The 22,358-nt window shown below is 27.6% G+C and overlaps 1 protein-coding gene across 1 annotated transcript in view; it reads left to right on the top strand.

Annotated features, from left to right (window-relative positions):
• LOC129981236 (peroxidase-like) overlaps positions 1-22,358 on the top strand; it is a 63,134-nt gene that overhangs the window by 22,101 nt on the left and 18,675 nt on the right. Inside the window, exons 2-5 of the mRNA XM_056091994.1 lie at positions 13,412-13,617; positions 16,383-16,515; positions 18,728-18,954; positions 20,631-20,798. Of these exons, the coding sequence (XP_055947969.1) occupies positions 13,412-13,617; positions 16,383-16,515; positions 18,728-18,954; positions 20,631-20,798 (734 nt within the window). The remainder of the gene's footprint in view (positions 1-13,411; positions 13,618-16,382; positions 16,516-18,727; positions 18,955-20,630; positions 20,799-22,358) is intronic.

Consider the following 22,358-nt stretch of genomic DNA (forward strand, 5'->3'; position numbering starts at 1 on the left):
TTAACATGTTCGAATCTAAATATCAGTAATATCAGCTGTTTAAAGTATTCGATATTGATCGCAAATGAACTTAACAACTTATCGGTACCGTTTTTTCGAGACCTTCTTCCTTACGAACAAGGCATGCAAAATCGTTTCTAATCGTTCTGATTCCCCATTCTGTCATCGTGGAGCAAAAAAGGTATTAACATATCTTTCCAAAATGAGTGAATAATTCAGATTTAAGAAGGTTAAATTTCTCGAAGCATATCCGATCGCTCCTTTCTTCGACTATTTTTTGTAGAAAATTCATTTTCCTCCTCCTCCTTCTCTTTGTCTTGAGGTGTAGCCCAAGGCGGATTGGCATCAGAGGCGTGGAGAAATCACGAAGAAGAGTGAAATCTCTGTGAGAAAAGGAATGACACACATCTAATAACAAATCCAGTTTCTTTTCTCTTTTTATGTGTGTCTAGGATAAGCGGATACTGTACCTTGTAACAACAATCTGGGGAACACCATCACCTACGGGTGTAGGTAGGTTGTTGACTCAGTGGGATAGTTACGCCGAGTTAAATTGCTTGGATCTTCGAGTATGGTTCTTTTAATCCGGGTTCTATAAATACTCGGGCTCTAAATGGAATTGATAGGCTTACGCAACAATCAAAGATTGCCGCTTGTCCTTTTCTCTGTCTTGATCAAAGATTTCCGCTTGTTTTTTCGAGGAAAATGGATTGGGAAGAAAAGTGTTCACTATTAAACATTTGTTAAATATAGTGTGCAACGTATTATTCACTTTAAATTTAGTGTAATTTTAAATAAATTCAATTTTATCAAGTATAAAAAGAATTACAAATTTTTTGAAGGATTGGAATTTAATAAAATGATTGATAAGTATTTAGATAGCAAAATTTTCTTATAAAATATACTTTTTATATAGAATATATTTATAAATAAGAATAAATTTTTAAAAAGACACAAATTATATCATAATGATTGCAAAATACATTTCTCGTACTGAACATTTTTATATATGCTCCCAATATTCTTTCTTTTATTTCAAAATATAATTTGCATCTTTTCATTGTCATCAATAGAACTTTTTAAAAAAATATCCACATTTTTTCTTAAATAAATAATTTTCCCCTCAATTAAGAAACAGAACACAAACTTAACAAAAATTTTAATATTGTTTTAAAACTATTTTTGATCTATAAATAAGGAAAATCGATTTTAACGGCCTTATTGAATAAAACTGTATCATGCATATCGAGATCATTTTCTAATATTGACCAGTTTGCGTGCCATTTTCTCTAAAGTATTTAAAGTAAAAATGCCTCTTTGAGTTCCATATCATTAATCATGTGAAATAATTTCAATTAACTCTTTTTTTATTAGAAATCAAAAGATTAAGACAAGTTCTTTTAATTGCAGCTTTTGTTTTCGTTTCTTGTAACTTTATATCTGAAATATTGAATACAGTTTATGTTTGACACTGGATTGCCCTTTTTTCACATTTAAATTTAAAACAATTAATTTCCGCAAAGGATTTTCTTTTAAATATCGTCAAATATTAATATCTGTATTTAATGAAATTTAAATGATGGATAAAAGTATTAATAATCTTATAAATGTGACTAAATAAATACGATTTTTAGTACAGTTTATTTGAATTCTTATGCTTCCTTTATTTTTATATTGTAACTGATGGAAACATTTCTTGAGGATGGAATTGTGAAAACAAATTATGTATATTAATAAACTATTGGAATAATATTGCAAACAAAGAAAACTTCGAATAAGTCAGGTTTCTTTTTTTGAATATTAATAAAAAAAAATGATCTGTTATATATATGCGTTTATATATTATCAGTACAGCATTAAAGTATTGCGAAAGAGCTATATCACTCTTGCAAATTTTGAACAAAACGAATAATTTTAATTGTTCATAAATATAAGAATTTTCAAATTTATTGAATTTTATGCGTTTCTAAGTTTGTCTCGTTATTATTTTTTCGGAAAGATTTATGCAATTATAATGAATTGGTTACTTCATTTAATATTTGAAAACACATAGAAAAAATTTCAAGGACAATATCATGTTTGTAATGTGTTCTTTTCTAGTTTATAATGTTCGCAATTAAATATTTACAAGAAATCATAATGGTTTTTATTTTATGTAGAAATCATTATTTCTGCTATAAAGGAGAAAGAAAAAAATCAAACAGGCTTTGTTTCCAACATTTTTCTTCCTTTTAAAAAATATAAAACCAAGCATAGGAATTTCGAAAGAAATAGACCAAATTTAAGTGTTCGAATGACTTAAATGTGACAGAATTCCTTTGATTTGTTTGTTTCAAACATTTGATTATTAATATTTGCAATTAAGTCTTTACAAGAAATCCTAATGGCTTTTATTTTATGTAGAAATTATTATTTCTACATAAAATATTAATAGTAAGAAATAATAAAGAAGGGAGAAAAAAAATCAAACAGGCTTGGATTTCAAATCTTCTTTCTTCCAAAAATATAAAACCAAGCATAGAAATTTCGAAAGAAACAAATCAAATTTAGGTGTTTGAATAACTTATATGTGTCAGAATTGCTTTGATTTGTTTCCCAGACAGCGTATTTTTATATCACATACGTAAATGAACAAGAGAAAAACTCAAGAAAGGAAAGTTGTACTCTCTAAACTACGGAATGTAAAAAAAAAGAGTTAACCAACGCTTGCGGAACTGAAAGATCTACTGCAATTGAGTAAGCAAAGAGGTTTGAAAATCGGAGAAACTTTGACGAATGCATCTGAAATTGCTCATCTTTTACTTAAGTGTTGGTAGAAGTTGTGTTTTTCTCAACTATTGAATCGATTTATTCCTCAACGGATGAATAAATCCAATTGTTTCAGTTGTTTTTATGTAAAGTATGTGAATTTTAGGCAATCTAAGGCAGTTTAAGCTTAAGATGCAATGTATACTTTTTTTTATTTTTAAAGGAAACATTCCTTAAAATCACTTAAACTGCTAAAATTTGAACTAGATCCATCGAAAATGACATAAATGATCATGTCATTTACGTTCCGTTTCAGAACTTCCCTGAACATTTAGCATTATTAAGAATGATTTTTTGAAAATAATTTATAGGCGGCTTTGAAATCAAACATTCCACTAAAAGTAACTTAATAGATAAATAATTTTCATTGGGACAAATAAAAATGGGAAATGATGACGAATTAGATCAACTTGTTTTTTGCTGCTAAACGCCATTTTTTTTAGATAGGGATGTTCTAGCTGGTGGTTCATATTCTTAAGGAAAAGAAAAAAAAAGAAGGCTGTGTATATTTTATCTTTTATTATCTCTGCTGTTTGAAATATTTAAAATTGTGGCTTCGGAAAAAAAAACTTCTGATAAGAAAATTAAATGAAATTTTGATGTTTCCTTATGAAAGTACCTGCACATTTTCAATTAGAAATAAAGATTAAATAAAATACAATAATTGGCTACACCATAAATGACACATTTCTTTTCTTCCAAATTATCTGATTTATTTTCAAAGTCCTTATCTTTAGAATTTGATTCATATTAATTACAACAGAAAGTAAGTCTAAAAAAATGAGCATAATTTTTAATAATGATTTTGCAGAAAAATATCGAATTCCATTATTCTTTCACGCATTTATTTCAGAAATAGTTATCCCCTTGAACACTGAAATAATTGTATTATTTAAAGTCAACAAAAAGCAATAGAAGTTATTTGGAATTGTAGGTATTGAATGGAATGGTGTTAAATAATTAGAAAATATAGAATTTTTATTTTGTCAAAATAAGAGTCAACGCCGAATTTACTAAAGAATGTTAAATTCTCGATAAAGTTTTGTCACAAACTAAATTCCTGTTTTGATGAATGATGCATCAAGTTGTTAAAACTATACATTTCAAAAATAAAAAATATATATAATTTATAAATTAAAATTTCCACCTAGAATGAAATATTTTAATGTATCTAAAAATTGTACTTTTATTTGATTTACGTAATGCTAATTTTAGTTCATTACTTAATATAGTTATTTCTGTCTGTAAAAATATAAGTTTGAGTGGTTAAAAAGTAAAACTTCACACCTAAATATTTATTATAATATTCAGCAGAATTTCAGATTGGTATTTTAAGCAAATTTTTAGATATTTCTGATCTTCTACGAATTAATATAATCGATTCCCTAAAAACGCTTGCTTTCACTGTCTCTGCAATATCTCATACAGTAAAAAATTAATGTCTGAATTTTTTTGCATAGTCCTTTAAGAATGTAGTTTAAATGCTTGAACTTTATGAATTTATTTTTATTCTCAATGAGTTGATTATATTAGTCGTAACTGTAACTGTAATAAGGAATGAAACATAACACGAAATATTTTCGTAAGATTAATTCACGTCTGTTCATTGTTCCTTACTTGACATCGGCATGAATCTTTCTCAGACATGCAAGCAATTAGCCAAGAACACTTGAAGAATGGTGTAAGAATTTCAATAGGTATGAACCTTCTTGCTAGAAACAATATATCATCGCCTCTTGCGAAAAACTCCATAGAAGAATATATACATTTTTTTTCTTTTTTGTAATATCACTTTCCTGTTAGCCACGCCATGTCCTAGAAATAAATTTAGGTATTACCGCTGTGGGTCAGTTAGTTGCTCCAAAGAACTCTGGAATGACCAACGCCACTGTGTTACGATCTTTCCGGTTCAGAGGTTTCCGGTATTATTGTTGTCTCTTGCTTCGGAGACACAAAAAAATGTTTCTTATTTAATTTTACTTTTGGTTTTATATCGCCTATTTGAGATCTTTATCCGTGAAAGGTTGATATGGAAACTGACAATCAGATATGCATAATTCAGAATGAAATCGAGAAACTCGCCATGCATTGGGGCTTTTGTCTATTTATTAAAAATACAAAATTACTGACATTCTAATTTTTTTGTTTTCTTATACGATTTTTATCTTTTATTCGATGTTTTTTATTAGATGCAAATACAAGCGTATTATTTCCAAAAATAAACTGGCAAGAATGTTTTTCATCGACATTTTCGTATGCAAATACAATATAATAATGTAATACTAATATTATAATGTTTTGATTTAGTAAAGGATTAAAGAAGACCAACTTCTTTTCTTCCATTTTAAATTAAAATTGAATATAAATCTGTAATTTTAGATAAGAAGGCAATCCAAAACTCATTTAAATAAGTCAGTGCACTTTATTTTAATTATTGCGTTCGTATGCAAGCGAATGAACAAACAACTGTCAAAAACTTAATACAAACCTGCATTTCTGATGTTAAAAGTCAACTAGTTTGTTATTATTCGATTTAAATCTTATACCTGAAACTCTTTGCGTTTTTAAGACTTCCCATTCACAGGCACACGGGCAGTCGGAAATACGAATTTCATGTTTAGTGCTTTCATCTAAAATTTGATAGAAATCTTTCATTTTGTACAACATATCATTTTTAAAATTTAGCGCACTTCATTTAGCATTGCATGATTTATCGTTTTCATAGACAAATAAGCAACACTTTATTTGTGGGGACGGCGGGGTGGGGAGTTCGGGAAGGTTTAAAGCTTGGGGACTCTTCAAAATTTGTCTTTCAAGAATTTGACGAGTTTAGTACTTTCTCTTTATATACTTAATATGCAAGAAAGTAAAAAGTAATTTCCATATATTTTGCAGATTAATAATTTAAAAATTCCTTGAAAGAAATGCTCAGTGAAAGAAAGGGAAAAACAGGAAATTAAAAAAATTCTGGATTAAGTAATAAATTGTTTTTTAATATCTGGATGTTCAATCGCATTTTTCATATATTGTGAAGATTAACCCATTGAGCTCGGGAAAGTAATTCGACACAAAATTATTAAGCTAACACAAGTATCTGCTTATTGCTATGGAAAAAAATATTTATTATAGCTTTACGTTGAATTTTATCGAAAAATTAATCTACGTCTTCTCATCATCCTTTTGATATTTTTTAAAAATAAAAGTAAAAAAAAAAAAAAAAAACTTCAAAATGATACATTTCTTGAATGGTGAGTCAGAGGCTCCATCGGAATGCATAATTTTAACATTTTTTAAGAAAATTTAAATTAAAGAAAAGTGGAAGCAGAAAAGTAAACGCATTCTGGATTAAGTGATAAAATGTTTTTAATATAAAAGTATTCAAATGCATCAACTTTTTTTTAAAAGAGTAACTGTATAAAAGATTAAAGTTAAATTAAGATATTTTGTCAGTTACTCAAAATATATTTAATCAAAAAATAAATATTATCAAAATGAATTCGTAATTAAAAAGTAAATTAATTAAAATATTTGAACTAAATAGACACATTTTTTTAAAATATGTGATACATTACTTTCAAGCAACATTGATTCGTCCTTAAATTAAACCATCGGTTTTCGGCTGCTTTTGTATTATTCACATGCCAGGGATTAATCGCCGAAAACCGTATGACAAATTTAATAAAATATATTAACGTCAAAGATCTATAAGCCGTCACTATTGTACGCTACTGCCATGCAAGACATTCGCTGCGATTTTATGAAGGAAGGAAAGAGTTAACACTTTTATTAGTTTCAAAGTTTTGGGTACACCATTTCCTTTAGTTTTTGTGAATGAAACCACTAGGCAATTTAAGATCAAAGATAAATAAGAATGATTTATTGACTTATTTAATTTTAACTAAAATAGCAATGCATTTCCAAAAAACTTTTTTAATTGAAGTAAATGAGTTTAATGACCGGAATTTGAAAAACAAACAACCAATGATTGTTTAGGGAAAATCTGATTATAAACGAAGGAAATTCTCTAAATAATAATTAAAAAAAAATATCACATAGAATGACTAAAAAGTTTTCAGCGATTGTTCCAAAATATTTTAAGCTTAAATGAATAAAAACATTTGAAAAAAAAATCTAATCATACTGTTTTTTAAACCACCATTATTTAAATTCTCTAAAAATAAATGCGTTAAATCAGAAAAATAAACAATTTTAAAAATAAAATTTATTCTTGTACGTTTTTTCTCTTAAAAATAATGCATTCATGTTTTCGTACATTAGTGTCGCTTTGTGTTTTGGAGCGTTTAGACGCTAACTGAAATGATATCAATCGTGGTTTGTGTGACGAATTTTAAATGCACTATAGAAATTTTAATTTCAAATTATTTGCGCATTTTACAAGAAATAGATGTGCATCTTAACGCCATTAAATTAACGCCATTCCTGTCCAATTTACTGCAGTAAACTAAATAAACTACAATAAACTAAAATATGTATAGCTTTTTTTTAGTTTACAGTGTTTATATTTTGTAAATTATATTGAAAAACCCACCTAGTGATGAGTCACAGCTAAAATACAGTATTCTTAAGTTTTTAAAATCATTTGCCATCAAAATAGACTCTTATATAAACAGAAATAATTTCAGGGAAATGAAAACAATTTTTTCGAGTTGAGTCATTTCAAACATGAATCAAAATTTTAAATGAAAGTGAAATCTGAATTCACAACTTCTATTGTCTTTCAAATCCCTATTGTTTGTAATTAGAAAGTGACAGTATAAGTAAGCAACGTAAAATACATAAAACATTTTCCAAATAATATTCTTAATATTCACCGTAACATTATTTTTAAATCTTACGAAAATGAGAAAGATTGAAAACAATTAGCATCCAAATTTATATTACATTCCAGTATTTGCTTTAATAAAATCATTCTTTTCGCGGGTTTTTTAATAATTACCTCGATTTATCTACAAATTACTCTATATTTCTATTTTTAACTTCACGTTCTATTTCATTTGCTGAAGGCAAACGTACTTTTAGAATTACTCCTCAAAACAGAAGAATAGTGTGTAATAAAAGGGGAAGGCAATCATACTGGGATCGAAATTAGGACATTTCCATCTGGGTTGAGCTCTCTTCGAATTCGTTCTTGAATCCGGATTTCTTTATAAAAGTGTGTAATCTCGCAAAAATAAGCTCATCTTGCATTCGACAGAGCGTTTCGTTTTTGCATTAGAAACGAACTCTTCACATGTTTCAGAGTGCACTACTTTTTTCCCTTCTTTTCTTTTCTATTTTTCTAATCTTTTTTGGAATTCTGTGCCTTTTTCTTTTGCATTCATTTTCTTGAAAGTATAAACTATGTTAAGCTCTGAAATAATTGCTATGATTACATATTTTTATTTTCGGAAATTATAAATTCGACTTTCAAGAAAGATGGTTTAAAATTCACCTTTCAGCGTTTGTCATTTCGTACTATTTCTCAAATTGATTAGTCAGTTTTTATGAATGAGTGATAATTTTGGAAAAAGTGATAATTCAATCAATAAAGTGAATTAAAGTGATAATTTCAGTTCAGAAATTCGCTATATTAGTCATTGCATAATTAAAACGAAGCAATAAAAAATTTACTTCATTTTTGACAAAGTATTTGATTTCTATGAGATATATATTACAAAAATATTCAACATCAAATATTGCAAAAACATTCCTTTTTTTGTACTTTCAACCCATTTTTTTTCAGAGCGTGGAAATTTAAAGATTTTAATTTCGCATTTTTTTTCTTTAAAATGTTTAAATTTTTATTATCATCTACAATTTTAAAAGGTTTTAGCTTTTTTTTCTTTTGGAATATTCGTTAGAATAATCTGCATTAACATTGATTCTGAAATTTTAATGTAACGAATGTAACGTTGGAAATTTTAATGTAATTAACAATCACAAACACACACACTAATCTTCTTATTTTTTTTTAATTCGCTGTTTAGATGCAATATTTACAAACAAGTTAAAAATGTAAGTATTGCAGTAAATAAAACTGATTGCAATATTTGCAAATAAGTTTTTTAAAATTATGTTGGATTTTATATTCTATATAATAATAGCATAATATAATTCAAATCTATAATAGCAAAATGTAAACACAATCATTTAGGTCCTGCCCTAGAAAAAGACTGACTTCCAATTTACAGAGATCACGGAATGAGTAGTCGGAGGGTTATTATTATTATTATTATACTTAATTATTATGTGTATAATAATTATTAGTATTATAATTATTATACACATTGACTGACTTATTATTTATTTATTTACTTTCTAAGTATTTTTGATCTACCAGTTATTTTGTAGAGAATAGTGGTTATATTTTATTTCAATTAAATTGCTTGGACTTTATTTAATTGCGCACAGACACATATTCATCTTTATTATTAGTCATTGATTGGAGACATTTTCTCTTGTTTTCATTACCTAAAATTATTTTTTTAAACATTTTTTCATTTATGTTTATTATAAATTTGCTATTCGTTTAAGCTATGTTTCATGTATTGCAAAAATGCTATTGTTATTTCGTTACTAAAGTTACATACCGAATTATGAAGTTAAAGTACATCATATTTAATTTTTAGAAAACGTCTTTCAGTGTTATGGCTAAATGTCACCTCTTAAAAAGAAAAAACAAAACTAGTTAATGTTTCCTTATTTTAAAATGTAATTTCTATAAGATAAAATACTGCACATATATTGAGATGCTCAGTATCGTTTTTCTTTTTCTTTGGCCATTTTTAGCAGTATAACCGACGAGATAATGGCTGCCATTAAGCCTAATAGCACTAACACGATGGAAAGGTCAAGTTCACACAAGCTTACATTTGTTCTACTTTTTTTCAGTACAATTATTAACCGCACCTAACTTGTATGTAAGGAGGTTCAAAGTTTTCTAACCTTCATCCAATTCGCTTCTCACGGTTTCAAAAGCATAGAACACAAGTTCGGTTGTTTATTATTGAAATTCAGTGCATTTGTCCTTAAACATATGTTTAGCACAGCATGGAAAGTCTACCACTTGTTCTATAAAATGGAAACAATTTCAACAACAACCCATACTTTTATCCCAATTCAGAACACAAAGGCCAAGTTTTGATAGTTTGCTAATGCAGAAACTATCATTAGTCCATAAGGCGTTATACTTACTAAAAATTCCGTGGGAAAATATTTCTACTGATAGAAGCATGCAAGAAAACATCCCATAAGAACAACTTACGAATAATTTTACAATCAATATTAAAAATTAGGTATATATGTAATGATATTCCTTAATCTAATTTAAGTATTAGTTAATTTTATAACTTTTATCTTAATTTAGCCCATATTAAACTCTTGTTCTTTTATTTCTTGACCCAATTCCACCTTCTTTATTTAAGTAATTCTACACGCGCGTTCTAGAAGTCTTTAAATTCATTTAAAGATACCTAAATTTCCCATCCTAAATCGACAAGAGGCAAAAATTCCCTATCAAACTCTCATTGTAAAAATCACCGAAGGGGAAATTTCGGTCTCTTTTGCCCATGTGTCGCGATGTAGACTGATGTTTTTCAGACCACTTATTCGTTGTACATAATATGCCAATTAGGATTTAAAAAAGCGAAGTTATAAAATTTTGAGAAGTTTCTTCTATTCAGCCCCATATATTCTAAAGTATGTTCATATATATATCCTGTTTTGGGGGGAGATCAATATACATTAAATTGGTTTGATAAATAACTTTTTTTAGAAATCAAACTTAGTTTTTTTTATTTGTTTTCTGAAGAAAATATCCAATATAAAAGAATTGGCTATCATTTATTCCCATTCCAGAACTTCATTACATTCGAAATATATATATATATATATATATATATATATATATATATATATATATATAATTTTTCTATGTGAATATTGTTTTCAAAGTCTAAGTTCTAATGTTCACAATTACATCATGTATTTTGTTTCATGTATATTTTAAAATTACTCGACTGATATGCAAAATGTGTATGAGCATAATCTTGATATGTCAGAATGGTGACAGAGTCGAAATCTGAATTGACAAAAATCCTTATAATTCAATATCTAATTCGAATACTCCCATGGAAATCATGGGCATAACTTTTATGATTCAGAAATTTAAACTCTTAATATGTTAACTATTATTGAAAACGTTTGAATCGTGATTGGGATTCACATCTAATATCTAATTGGATGTCCTACATTAAGAGTTATAGATAGGTCGAAATCACCTATTTGAATTATGGTAACAAATGTGTTAGTGTTATATAATATTTGTTAAATGTGTTATTTCATGAAATTTAATTTAACTATTATATCTTGATAATATGGAAATTTAGCTAATGATTTTTCGGAATGTCGACTTTGTCGAGATTTTCAATATCGCGATTTGTCAATCGGAATGTCAAAACAAATCCACACATGACATAGCAAACGCCTTATGTAATTTGACATCCAGCTATTCTTTCAGACACACAAAAACCTAGAATTATGTTAGTTTCAAATTAAATTAAAAGATTCCAAAGCTTTAAACCGATGTCGGAAAGTGCGTAGTTAAAACATTCGTAGCTTTCAAGCAAAAAAAAAAAAGTTATGAAGTTTACCATTAACACAGACACACACACATAATATAATATAATTATCAACCTTTTTAAAATTAATAATAATTCGATTGAATCGCTGTTATCGATTGAATCATTACAACCATTTATTTAGGAAGAACAGTTATCGAAATATTTAAAGAACACTAAAAGACTATCAATAACGTAAACAACAAAATATACAAAAATAAAAAAAACTAAGTATCATAATAATAAAATAAAAAGTTTAAATAAATAATAATAAATAAAATTAATAAAATTTTGAAATCAATTTTAATGAAATATTATTGAACCAAACAAAGGCACGTGATTCTGCTTAAAAGTTTTAGCATTAAAAAATGCAATAATATTTAGACTTCCTTGTTTTCTAGTAAAATAATTAAATCAAAATTTCTCGGTTTCATAAACTAAACTTTCCTTATACGTTTATTTCCAACACACGAACTGATCAATAGATCTATTTTTATCTAAATCAACAACTATATTTATGGCTATCTGTAATAAACATATCAAACAGTCAGTTAGCTCGAAGTTAAACTAATTAAATAAAGTGGGACCAAAACCTGACTGTCCATGAACATGTTGAACAAAAAACTCAAGAAGGAAATACTTTTTTTTCGCTGTCACGCATATATGTTTTATTTTGTTTTCTAAACAACCAAGCAATAAATTTATAAAAACCCATTCATTTAAAAAATAAGGAGGCTATAACTTTTTTTGAAAACGTGTCTATTCTGGCAAAAAATAGACGTTGTTCAGAATAATAGATAAGTCTTATTTTCTGGTTTTTCTCCTACTTTTTAATTCATTTTGCATAATATATGTTTGCTTTTCAAACACAAATATTCTTAAAATAGGATTTTATGCACTTCCTGAATAGCATACTAATTTTTTCGAGAGCTACCGTTTTGATATTTAAAGCTTGACCTTTGTTTTTTAAGTTCCGCATCTGCTACAACATGAGGAATTTTAAATTGAGTACAATAAAATTTATAACAGTCGACAGTAAGTTACAGATTCGGATTAGTGCTCGGACCCAAAAAATGCCTGAAAATGTCATTAATTTTCTCGAGAACTACTGTTTAGATATTTAAAACTTGACCTTTGCTTTTTAAGCTACAGATCTTGCTACAATATGACAAACTTTAAATTCAGTACAACACAATTTATGGCAGTTGACAATAAATTACGCATTCAGATTAGTACTCTGGACAAGTAAATGCCTGAAAATGTCAACTATATGTGTATGCTTTGTTTCGTTTTTAAATAGTTCAACATAAGATACCTGAAGTCAAAAACGAAGAAGAATATATTAATGTACTTTATTTTAAAATATATGAAATAATTTAATCTATTTTTTAATATTTCCTGGGATAAAAATAGTTTAATGTAAAATATATGCTTTTTTTAAATTTTATTTTTAACTGTCTCTCTCTATGTAATGCGTGTATGTTTCAGAAAAAATCTTATTCTTTAGATTCGCAATAAAAATTTCAGTTGCAAGTTTAATTCGTAACATTTTTTACAGAAATTCTTTGTTTTTCTCTCAGAATTTAAAACTGAGTCATTTAATTAATCACAAGTTTAATGCAAACACCCTATATAATTCTTTTCACTAATTAAAATATAGAAAAAAATTCAAAATTACTTTTTTTTCAGTTTTTAGTTTTCGACTAAAAATAATTTAACTTATTCCGTGTACAGTTCAATAAACGTATTAGAATTCTAATATTTGAATGGAATTGACCAGGGCACTTTGTTTTACTTAACGAGGCTTAATTTTTGTCATATGTCAAATCGGAACTTTTGAATAATGAAAATGTTTTTATTACTTGAATCTTGCTTATCATAAAATTGCTAGAACCGATTTCTTCATCATAATCATTTGCACATTTAAATATTACTTTGTTCCTTTTTTATAGTTTTATTAATTATTTTAATATTTTTTTTCTTAGGCTTATAGTGCGGTTAACGTTGGTGATATGTGCGTGCAAATTGACCGTCGGTCAAGGAATCATCACCCCCAGATATGCCATCCTTCAACGAACACATTTCGAATGGTTACCCCAGATCACGGAATATGACATGGACCAGGCTTTTGTTGTCGCCGAACATGTTATCAAAGCCAAAAGAGCTCACGAAGAGAAGATATTTAAAGGAGGTATGCAATCTCAACAAGTTTTTCAATTGAGATTTTTTATTGTGATTTTCTCACTGGTACTGCATTATTGCCATTTAAGCATAAGACATCTGCCCAATATAACAATTTATTAAAAGTAACAGATTGAAAATTATTTAACATAAAATTGAGATGTAAAAAGAAGAACATTTAAGAAAGCAATACATCAAAACAAGCATATAATTAGGAAAATTGTCAAACCTTTTCATCTAAGTTTGTGTTTAACTTCCTATTTAGATAACATGTCCTATTTGAGTCGAATGATATATGGGCGTTTGAAATATTGAAGCCTTCTAAGTGACTCTTGCATTTTCCATTACTTAATACTTCCATTCAATTGCAGATATAAAATTAAAAATTCTGTGATTCGATACGCAATTCAGACTCGTCTTTGTATGCGAAGGGGTTAATAATATCCTGTAGAAACAAGCAGTTAAAAAGTTATTTAAAAATATTGAAAGAATATTCTCAAATTAATCTAAACATGTTGGAAAGCTATGACACATGTTTTAATTTTTGATTCGTGTTCCATTTTCTTTTTCATTTTGAAAGAAATTATCAGATACCTAGAATTCAACTATCAAAGAGATACAAACGGTTTATTTTTTAAAATTTGGTTTGAATTTCTCCAATTAATTTTAGATGAAATAAGTTCAATGCAATGAATTTTTAATACATGACTATGAAATTAAAATAACGTTTATAGTTCCTATATACTATGAAACGTAACTTATCAATTTACTTTTAATATTAATATAAAAATAATATACAAAATAGAAACTTGAATAAAAAAAATGTCTATTAACGAACATACGAACATTAATTTCTATTTCATATATTTCTACTTCTTACATTTCTATCTACATACGAACATTAATTTCTACTTCATATATTTGTACTACATACATTTCTATCTAAATACGAATATTAATTTCTACTGCATACATTTCTATCTACATACGAACATTAATTTCTACTTCATATATTTCTACTGCATACATTTCTATCTACATACGAACATTAATTTGCATGAATATTTCATTATTATAAAACTTAGATAGTCGAATTTAAACATATAATGTAGATTGGTAACAAATTTCTTCAAACTCTCAGAACATCCGTTATTTGTCAGATTAACTTCGTCTGCCACTATTTGACTTCCGCTTGAGATTCATACTTATCCAATCAGATTATCCATTTTCTACTATCTAATTACACAAGAGAAGATATCATGTAAAATATACGTGAAGAAAGGCTTTAAAGTGTTTAAGAACCTTTAAATTGATTCAAGAATATATTACCACTAGCATGTAGTTATATAAATAATCCAAATAAAAGAAAGAAATTATTTTATCGCTTAAAAAGTGTGAAGCAAAATTATCGTGGAGAATTAAACACAATAAATGAGATGACATTTATTCCAAAAAGTGATATAGTAAATAAAAAGAAGATAGGTTTATCTTCGAATTTTACTTGAAGAATCAAAAACTAAAATGTTTTAAAATCTTATTCAAATCAAATACTGATAAATATTTAAAACAGTGAAATTTACTTTCATTTGTTTTATAATATAAATAAAAGTTTTTGATATCTTATTTTCTGAACAATACTATCATAAGAAAGTCCTGTCATCAATACTGAGAAACGTGAAAGCGATTTGTTGCAGTAACTTTTCCTAACAGACTATCGCAAGCGAATCATTGCAATTAGGAAATTAATTAATACCACAGACTATTTATGGCTAATTATCGTTTGATAAATGGGAGGAAGCGAAATTAGAAGTGTGACATCATATGCAAATCGAGATTCCTTTTTATCGTCTCAGGATCTTGGTCTATGTTTGTTAGATAAAAGTAAAAAGAAAAAAAAGTTTGAGGAAGATGAGAAAACTATCAAGATTAATGCATTGCCAGAGGAAGGCGTGGAAGTCATTAATCAACAGGTGAAAGTGTATGTAAATAAATGTGTGATAGTGCAGATTGTTTTCCCATTCAGTTTAATAGATTAGAACATCTAATGACATTATTTGATAGATCAGGAGAAAAATATACCAAGCTGGTTCGATTATACCTTCCTTTTCATGAGGAGAAATGGTAAACATTACACCTTATAGTCATTCGCCTAAATTCAGCAACATTGCATTGAATTTTTGAAGAAAATATTTTATAAAATAAATAATATATCAATATAGAATTATATTTAATGAAAAATCGTTTGCTAATCTTTATTTATAGCTTCCATCATTTTATGATCTTATCTATCAAAAAGTATCAATAACCACCAGATTTTTCTATTAATTACGAATGAAACAACAAATTTAGAAGCATATTGAATAATTTAATTTATAGGAAAACAAAATGGAACAGAAAGCATGTATGTCACAAATGTTTTTTTTTTGTCTATTTCTTTGAATAAAACATTCAAAATAAAAACGTTTTAGTGGTTATAAATCAACAAGTGGAAGAACAGACAGTTTTAGGTCTTCATGAGCAACATGAAAATGGATAATTAATATTTTTTTTAAAAATAATATGGATACATAATTTAGATTTCAAATATTCGATTGCACATCAGTAACTATGCATTCGCTCGAATTTCAAATAACACAACATCTAGAATTGTAGCTAAGAGATAATATCTCAGTAATATCTTTTGTAAATATAATAAGATGTGGAATTAAATTACATGAACTCCGATATATTTTCTCTAATTATTACGATTTTAAATGCCGTTCTTTTTTGTTTCAGGCCGACTCATGAAACCCGGGCAATATCCGTCTTCTGCTCGACATCAGAAGCTTCTCGCCCCGCACCCGAAATCTTCTAAGATGGAAAGAGTGACAGAAAAGTTTGAAGAAGCTACCAATGTCATTAAGGATATGTAAGGAGCAGTTATTTTTTTTAAATTATCCATAAATATGTAGTACACATAGATAAAATACAGAAAATTAGATTGTATTTTATTTAATATTTGGCGCATAATATGCTAAAGAAATAATCGCTAAAGAGATCAAAAATTCCCAATTCAGTACTTATAAATATAAATAACAGATAATGTATATGAACTCAAATACATACTCATTACGTGTGAATCATGAAATACAGTATTTTCCAAAAATTGCGATTAGAGACATTATTTGTCCATGTAAAGTTTCTTCCACAAATGTTATCACAATTTTGATTTAGATTCGCAAATTCAACATTCTTTAATTACAAATAAATTATGTTAGATATTTAATGTAAATATAACTAAACTTACAAACTATAAATACCTTCGGCACAAAATGTAGGCAGTTATAATTAGTACAAAGTGTAAAAGTTAGTAATTGTGTGTAAATTAGTTATAACATTTCTTTTCCAGTAATTCAAAAAAAAAAAAATTAGAACTTTTAAAATATGCAACATATTTTAACATTTTGGCCTCTTAATACATTTATATGTGTGTAGTAATATTATCAATATTATAATGTTCCCAGACAACCAAAGATATTTTTGTTAAGCATGCATAATTTTTTGAAAATGATTTTATTTAAAATATATCTTTTAATTTCATTTGAGATATCTTTTAGAAATTTTATTCCCTTACCTTTAAAAATTCCTGCTCATGAATGTAAACTATTGGATAAATTTATCAAATAATTGCAAAAATACAACACAAAATATTTTTAAAATATGACGAGTCTCTAAAATGAATATGTTCGCAATGTAGGGAAACCATTACCAACGTTTGCAGTTACGATCACATTTTATGGATTTCGAGAGCAATTGTGTTAATTGTGCAAATTGTGTTAAAGTGTCTTTATGTATCAAGGAACCAATTGTAATCCAAATACCATAAAATGTAGTCAATACAAGAATTAACTTCTTCAAATAGAGGATTTATTCTTTAATGCTTTAAGATATAAGGATACATCAAAATATATCATTTGCAGTAGGTTATTCTTTGTCTGCTTCAAAGTATTGTTGTTTGTTTTGTTTTATATCACCATAAATTTAACATGTTCTAGAAAATAAATATTATAGCATTTATGCTCATTGCAGAGCAGAATGATAGGAAGGATTGTAGCATCTAATAATTAATGCACATTCTTATGTAATATATTCTTAATATTTTGAAATTATTATGCTCTTTAAAAGAATGGCTGTTTCATACACTATTTTCACTTTATTTTGCCTTTTCTTTATATTCTTGGCGAACATCTAAACTTTAGTCCTCACTGATACTAACTTTTCTAACATAATATTCTGGAAATGTCCCTGTTTGCCTCCTCTATTAAGGTACACTAAGGACTGGTACATTAAACATTTTCACTTTATTTTGTCTTTTCTGTAGTTTCTAATGGCACTTGTCATAGACAAGCCCACTGACTTCTAAAGTCAGTGATTTTAAGCCAAGGGTGCGTCTCTTGTTTTTTCAGTAGCACCATCTAGGGCCAAGAGTACGACTTAGCTACATACACGTCACAACCCTTTTTACGGGGTGGACTTCATTCATGCATTTCATTCACTCATCCACATTTCGTAATTTAGACCTGAATCAGAGAACGATCACCCCTGATCCAGTACCCTCAGTGGTATTACTCTCGATCTGGAGGACTTTGTGACCACGACAGATTTATGCGTGCACCAGCAACCACACACACGGAGAGTCTTCGGCCGGCGGGGTTCGAACTCGCAACCCAAGGGACGCGAATCCAACGCCCTACCAACTAGCTATCCCGGCCCACACATTAAAACTACTCTTTTGAACAGAAAATATTTTAAAGGGTATTAACTTTGCTCATAAATGTAAAACAGTTAATCAGTATTATTTCTATAAGTATGATAAGAAAATTTTGCTATATAGATATAAAAACATATTGTCTGTTATTTCCATTCTTAGCGAACATCTAAACTTGAGTCCTCATTGCATAATAACTTTAGTAACAAAAAATTATGAAAGTGACATCCCCTGCACTCAGAAACAGTCCATCTTCCCATTGACCTACTGATGACATTATTCTTTTTTGAAAAACGGGTTTACCGAGTCAGACGGAAAGAAAGAGGGAGCACCAAAGCGTCATTCACATGTATCTATTTTTACTCTCCCTCAGGTTCAGCCTGACTAAGGAGCAGGTCACTCTGGCGCTGCCACACGAAGAGCTCAAAGGTCGAGAGGCACTGAAGGCAGCGGAAGAGTGTCACAAGGAGTTCATGTCTAACGGATGCGCGGACTCCAAATACAGAACCGTTGATGGCAGCTGCAACAATCTCCACAATCCAACCTGGGGGAAATCGCAGACCTGCCTGCAGAGGTTACTTCCTCCAGATTATGCTGATGGTAATGCAAGATGCGGATTGTGATGGCTTTTTTTTTAATGGATGGGTTGCTTTACAGGATTTTGGGTATAAAGGATATGGAACAAATCCCTTTTGACACGGAAGTGGTAGTAAAATATGGTAAATTCGGAAACTCTAGACGTGAAAGAATGTTTTATTTTGATGGTTTTGTTTGCAAATGTTTTAAAATAAGAGAGGATAAATTTTCATAAATTATATTATAATGTAAAAATAAGAAGAAAAGAAATAGAATAAAAGAAATGTTATATTTGAGAGCAATATTTGGTGATATTTCTTAATAAACCATGCTTAATATATTCATGGACAGTACGGTTATTACCGAAATTGACATATATGTGATTTAACTGCGTCATAAATACAAATAATGAATATAATTGTCAATAAAAATATCACAAAATGTGTTTTTTTAGTTTTTATACCCACTAGGATATTGCTATATCAATATTTGAAAAAAAAAAAAATCGCTTTACCAAGAGAATAAAATATTGCCAGTTCTACTACATTTTAAAATTGCACATAAAAGTGTTTAGAGATTATCAATCTTCTCTTAAATTTTAGGGGAAAAAAAGGTAATAAAATTTAAAAGCAATTTTTTAAACAGACTTTTAATGAATAACGAAATGTGAACAATAAATTAAATAACTAGCTGTACTTTCAATGGACCTCATTTCTCTTGAAATTAGAAATTTAAAAATGATTTTGATAATCATATTTAAGAAATTCAGTAAATCCTTGAAGTAAAGTCTTTCTTATCAACTAATGAAAGAGTTTACAGACAAGTTGCTTAGATTCAATTTAATTTTTCAACATTTATCTTTCGATCTTTAATTTTTTATTTTTTAATTTGATGTTACAATTGAACCATTATTTATGATCCAATAACATCTTGTATAATGAGTTCTCTCATTACAGCAGTTTCACCTGTAAATAAGAGAGAAAGTTAATATATCTGTTGATGGGATAAAGTGCAATTACATTATTAAAGTTTTTGGAAAAATTATAAAATAGACTTTATTAGAAGAACAGATTGCTATGTTAGTCATAATAATAAATCCCTGTTAAATACTCAGATTTCTATATTTAAAAAGCTGAAAATACTTCATTTCTATTGAATTATCAAAAAAACTAATACCGATATGTATGTGTATTATTCATTTTTCGTTTTAAATTGACAAAATAAAATTGAATTAAAAAATAATAATAAACATTTTTTGAAGAAAGAAGGCATTCCATTTCTTTCAAATCCTTCAATAATATTTTATCAATAACAAAAAATAGTTTTAAAATTGGTTTAGAGCGCAAAGAAAAACGGTTATTTTAAATGAATGAATATTACCTAAATTATTTATTTAAGTAATTTTGTCATACACATTTTTAAAAGAATTTCTATGACGGTATAATGATTTCTAATGCCGCAATTTCGAATAAATCATTACTTATACCATGTATCAATTATTTTTTAAAGTTTGATTCCATTTATTGTTACAATGCGAATTGTTACTATTTATATCAAGAAAAATGTCTTTTAAAAGGTACTCTTTAGACAGAATATGAGTATAGGTCATAAACTAAATTGCATCTTTCTTCATGCTCTTCTAAAATTAGTGACTTATCTATTAATCTTTTTTGTTAATGTTTCTTTCTTGTACTTTAAAGGTATCTCTGTGCCTCGTGTATCTAAGTCAGGAAAACCTTTACCACCACCACGAGTGATTTCTCTCTACATTCATCGACACATGGATCGCCCAGCTCCTGACTTCACTCACTTGTTAATGGCTTTTGGACAGTTTGTCGACCACGATATTACACTCACTCCTATAACTGGTATGCCAGCTGGTACGTGTCGCGCCATGCCATGGCGATGTTTAGCGTTCTCCTTTGAATTTTATTAAGGAATGCATTTGAATTGGTGCTGCCATCTGTTGATTAAAAGTTTAACTATAGTATAGAAATTTAATTGAGCGAACACCCATCATAATACAACTAAAAATATCTAAGTATATAAAAATAAAAAATTAATTCTAAAAGTTTGTTCAAAAATAGAGGCAAGAAATAATGAAATACTGTGATTATTTTTTTGTAAATTCTTGTTTTCATGATAGGACAGTTACCAACTAGTAAGTCTCACTTTTAGAAGCGATTTTTTTTCCTTCCTAAAAACTGAAGAAAAAATGAAGAATGGAAAGAAAGGTTAAGAAGAATTGAATATGCATTTTTTTTTTTAATTTATAATTTTACTAGTACTATTCTCACAAATTACGGAGCATTAACACGCCCCCTTCTCAATATCCACTTAAGCATTTCACAAATAAATAAATAAATGCTGTCGCCATCTAGTGTGTATAAAATATTTTTAAATTTTATTATTAAAAATAAAGCAATAACGATGAGAAAAATTATATGAAACAAAATGAATGCTTGAAATATCAGTCGTTGTTCTTCTAAGAATTTTTGATAAGAAGATTGAGAATGGATTCTTTTTTCTAAGAACTATTTAAGGTAAAATTATATTTCTACCAAAATATTTCAATTACAATTCATTTCAATCATTCTAAACCTCTAATCTAGAAATGTAAAAAAAATTATAAATTGTTTTTCAATGCATTCTAAATTTACCAAAAATATTGAAGTAACCAATGAAATACCAGTTAAAAATAATAATAGCTAATTACGTAAATGCTTCGTAATTATTTATGATGTTTTAAGTGAAAAATATGGTTTATACTTGGGAAAGCAAATATATTTAATGTTAAAATTTAATGCAATTATTTTATCACAGAAAGTACACGCATTCCACAGAATCGCTAAACATCGAAATGGTAAGTGAATTCAAAATCGTAAGCAATAACAACAATTAACAATCTAACGCAGCACAGGTAAGAAAGCATGCTTAACCCTTTAACGTCTGTAAAAATTGTAAAAAAGAAACTAATATTAATAATATAGTTAACATTTAATTTTGTAAATGCACTATAATCGAAACCTCTAACTAATTAGTATAATTATTACTAATACACTTTTTAAAAATTATTCGCCTATGTCACAAGATGTGCTATATACATCAAGAAAAAATAACGATCACTAACACTTTTTGTGAAAATAATTATCGTCACTTAACAGCATTGCAGCTAACATTTTATTGATGTATGTATCTTTGTTGTAAAATGTCCGTAACCTACTAATAATGTTATAACAACTTGTGAAATATGAATTTATTAACATTTTATAATTCTATTTTGTCTTTGTGTAATATATTATTATTTGCTAATTATGATAAAATTATTTTATTCATAAACTAAAATGTATTTACTGATTTTTTTAAATAAAAGGTTTTATTAATTTTAAAGCTTAAAGTATTTTAATATTGTATTTGGAGTTAACTTC

This window comes from Argiope bruennichi, chromosome 8, assembly GCF_947563725.1.
Source record: "Argiope bruennichi chromosome 8, qqArgBrue1.1, whole genome shotgun sequence".
NCBI lineage: Eukaryota > Metazoa > Arthropoda > Arachnida > Araneae > Araneidae > Argiope > Argiope bruennichi.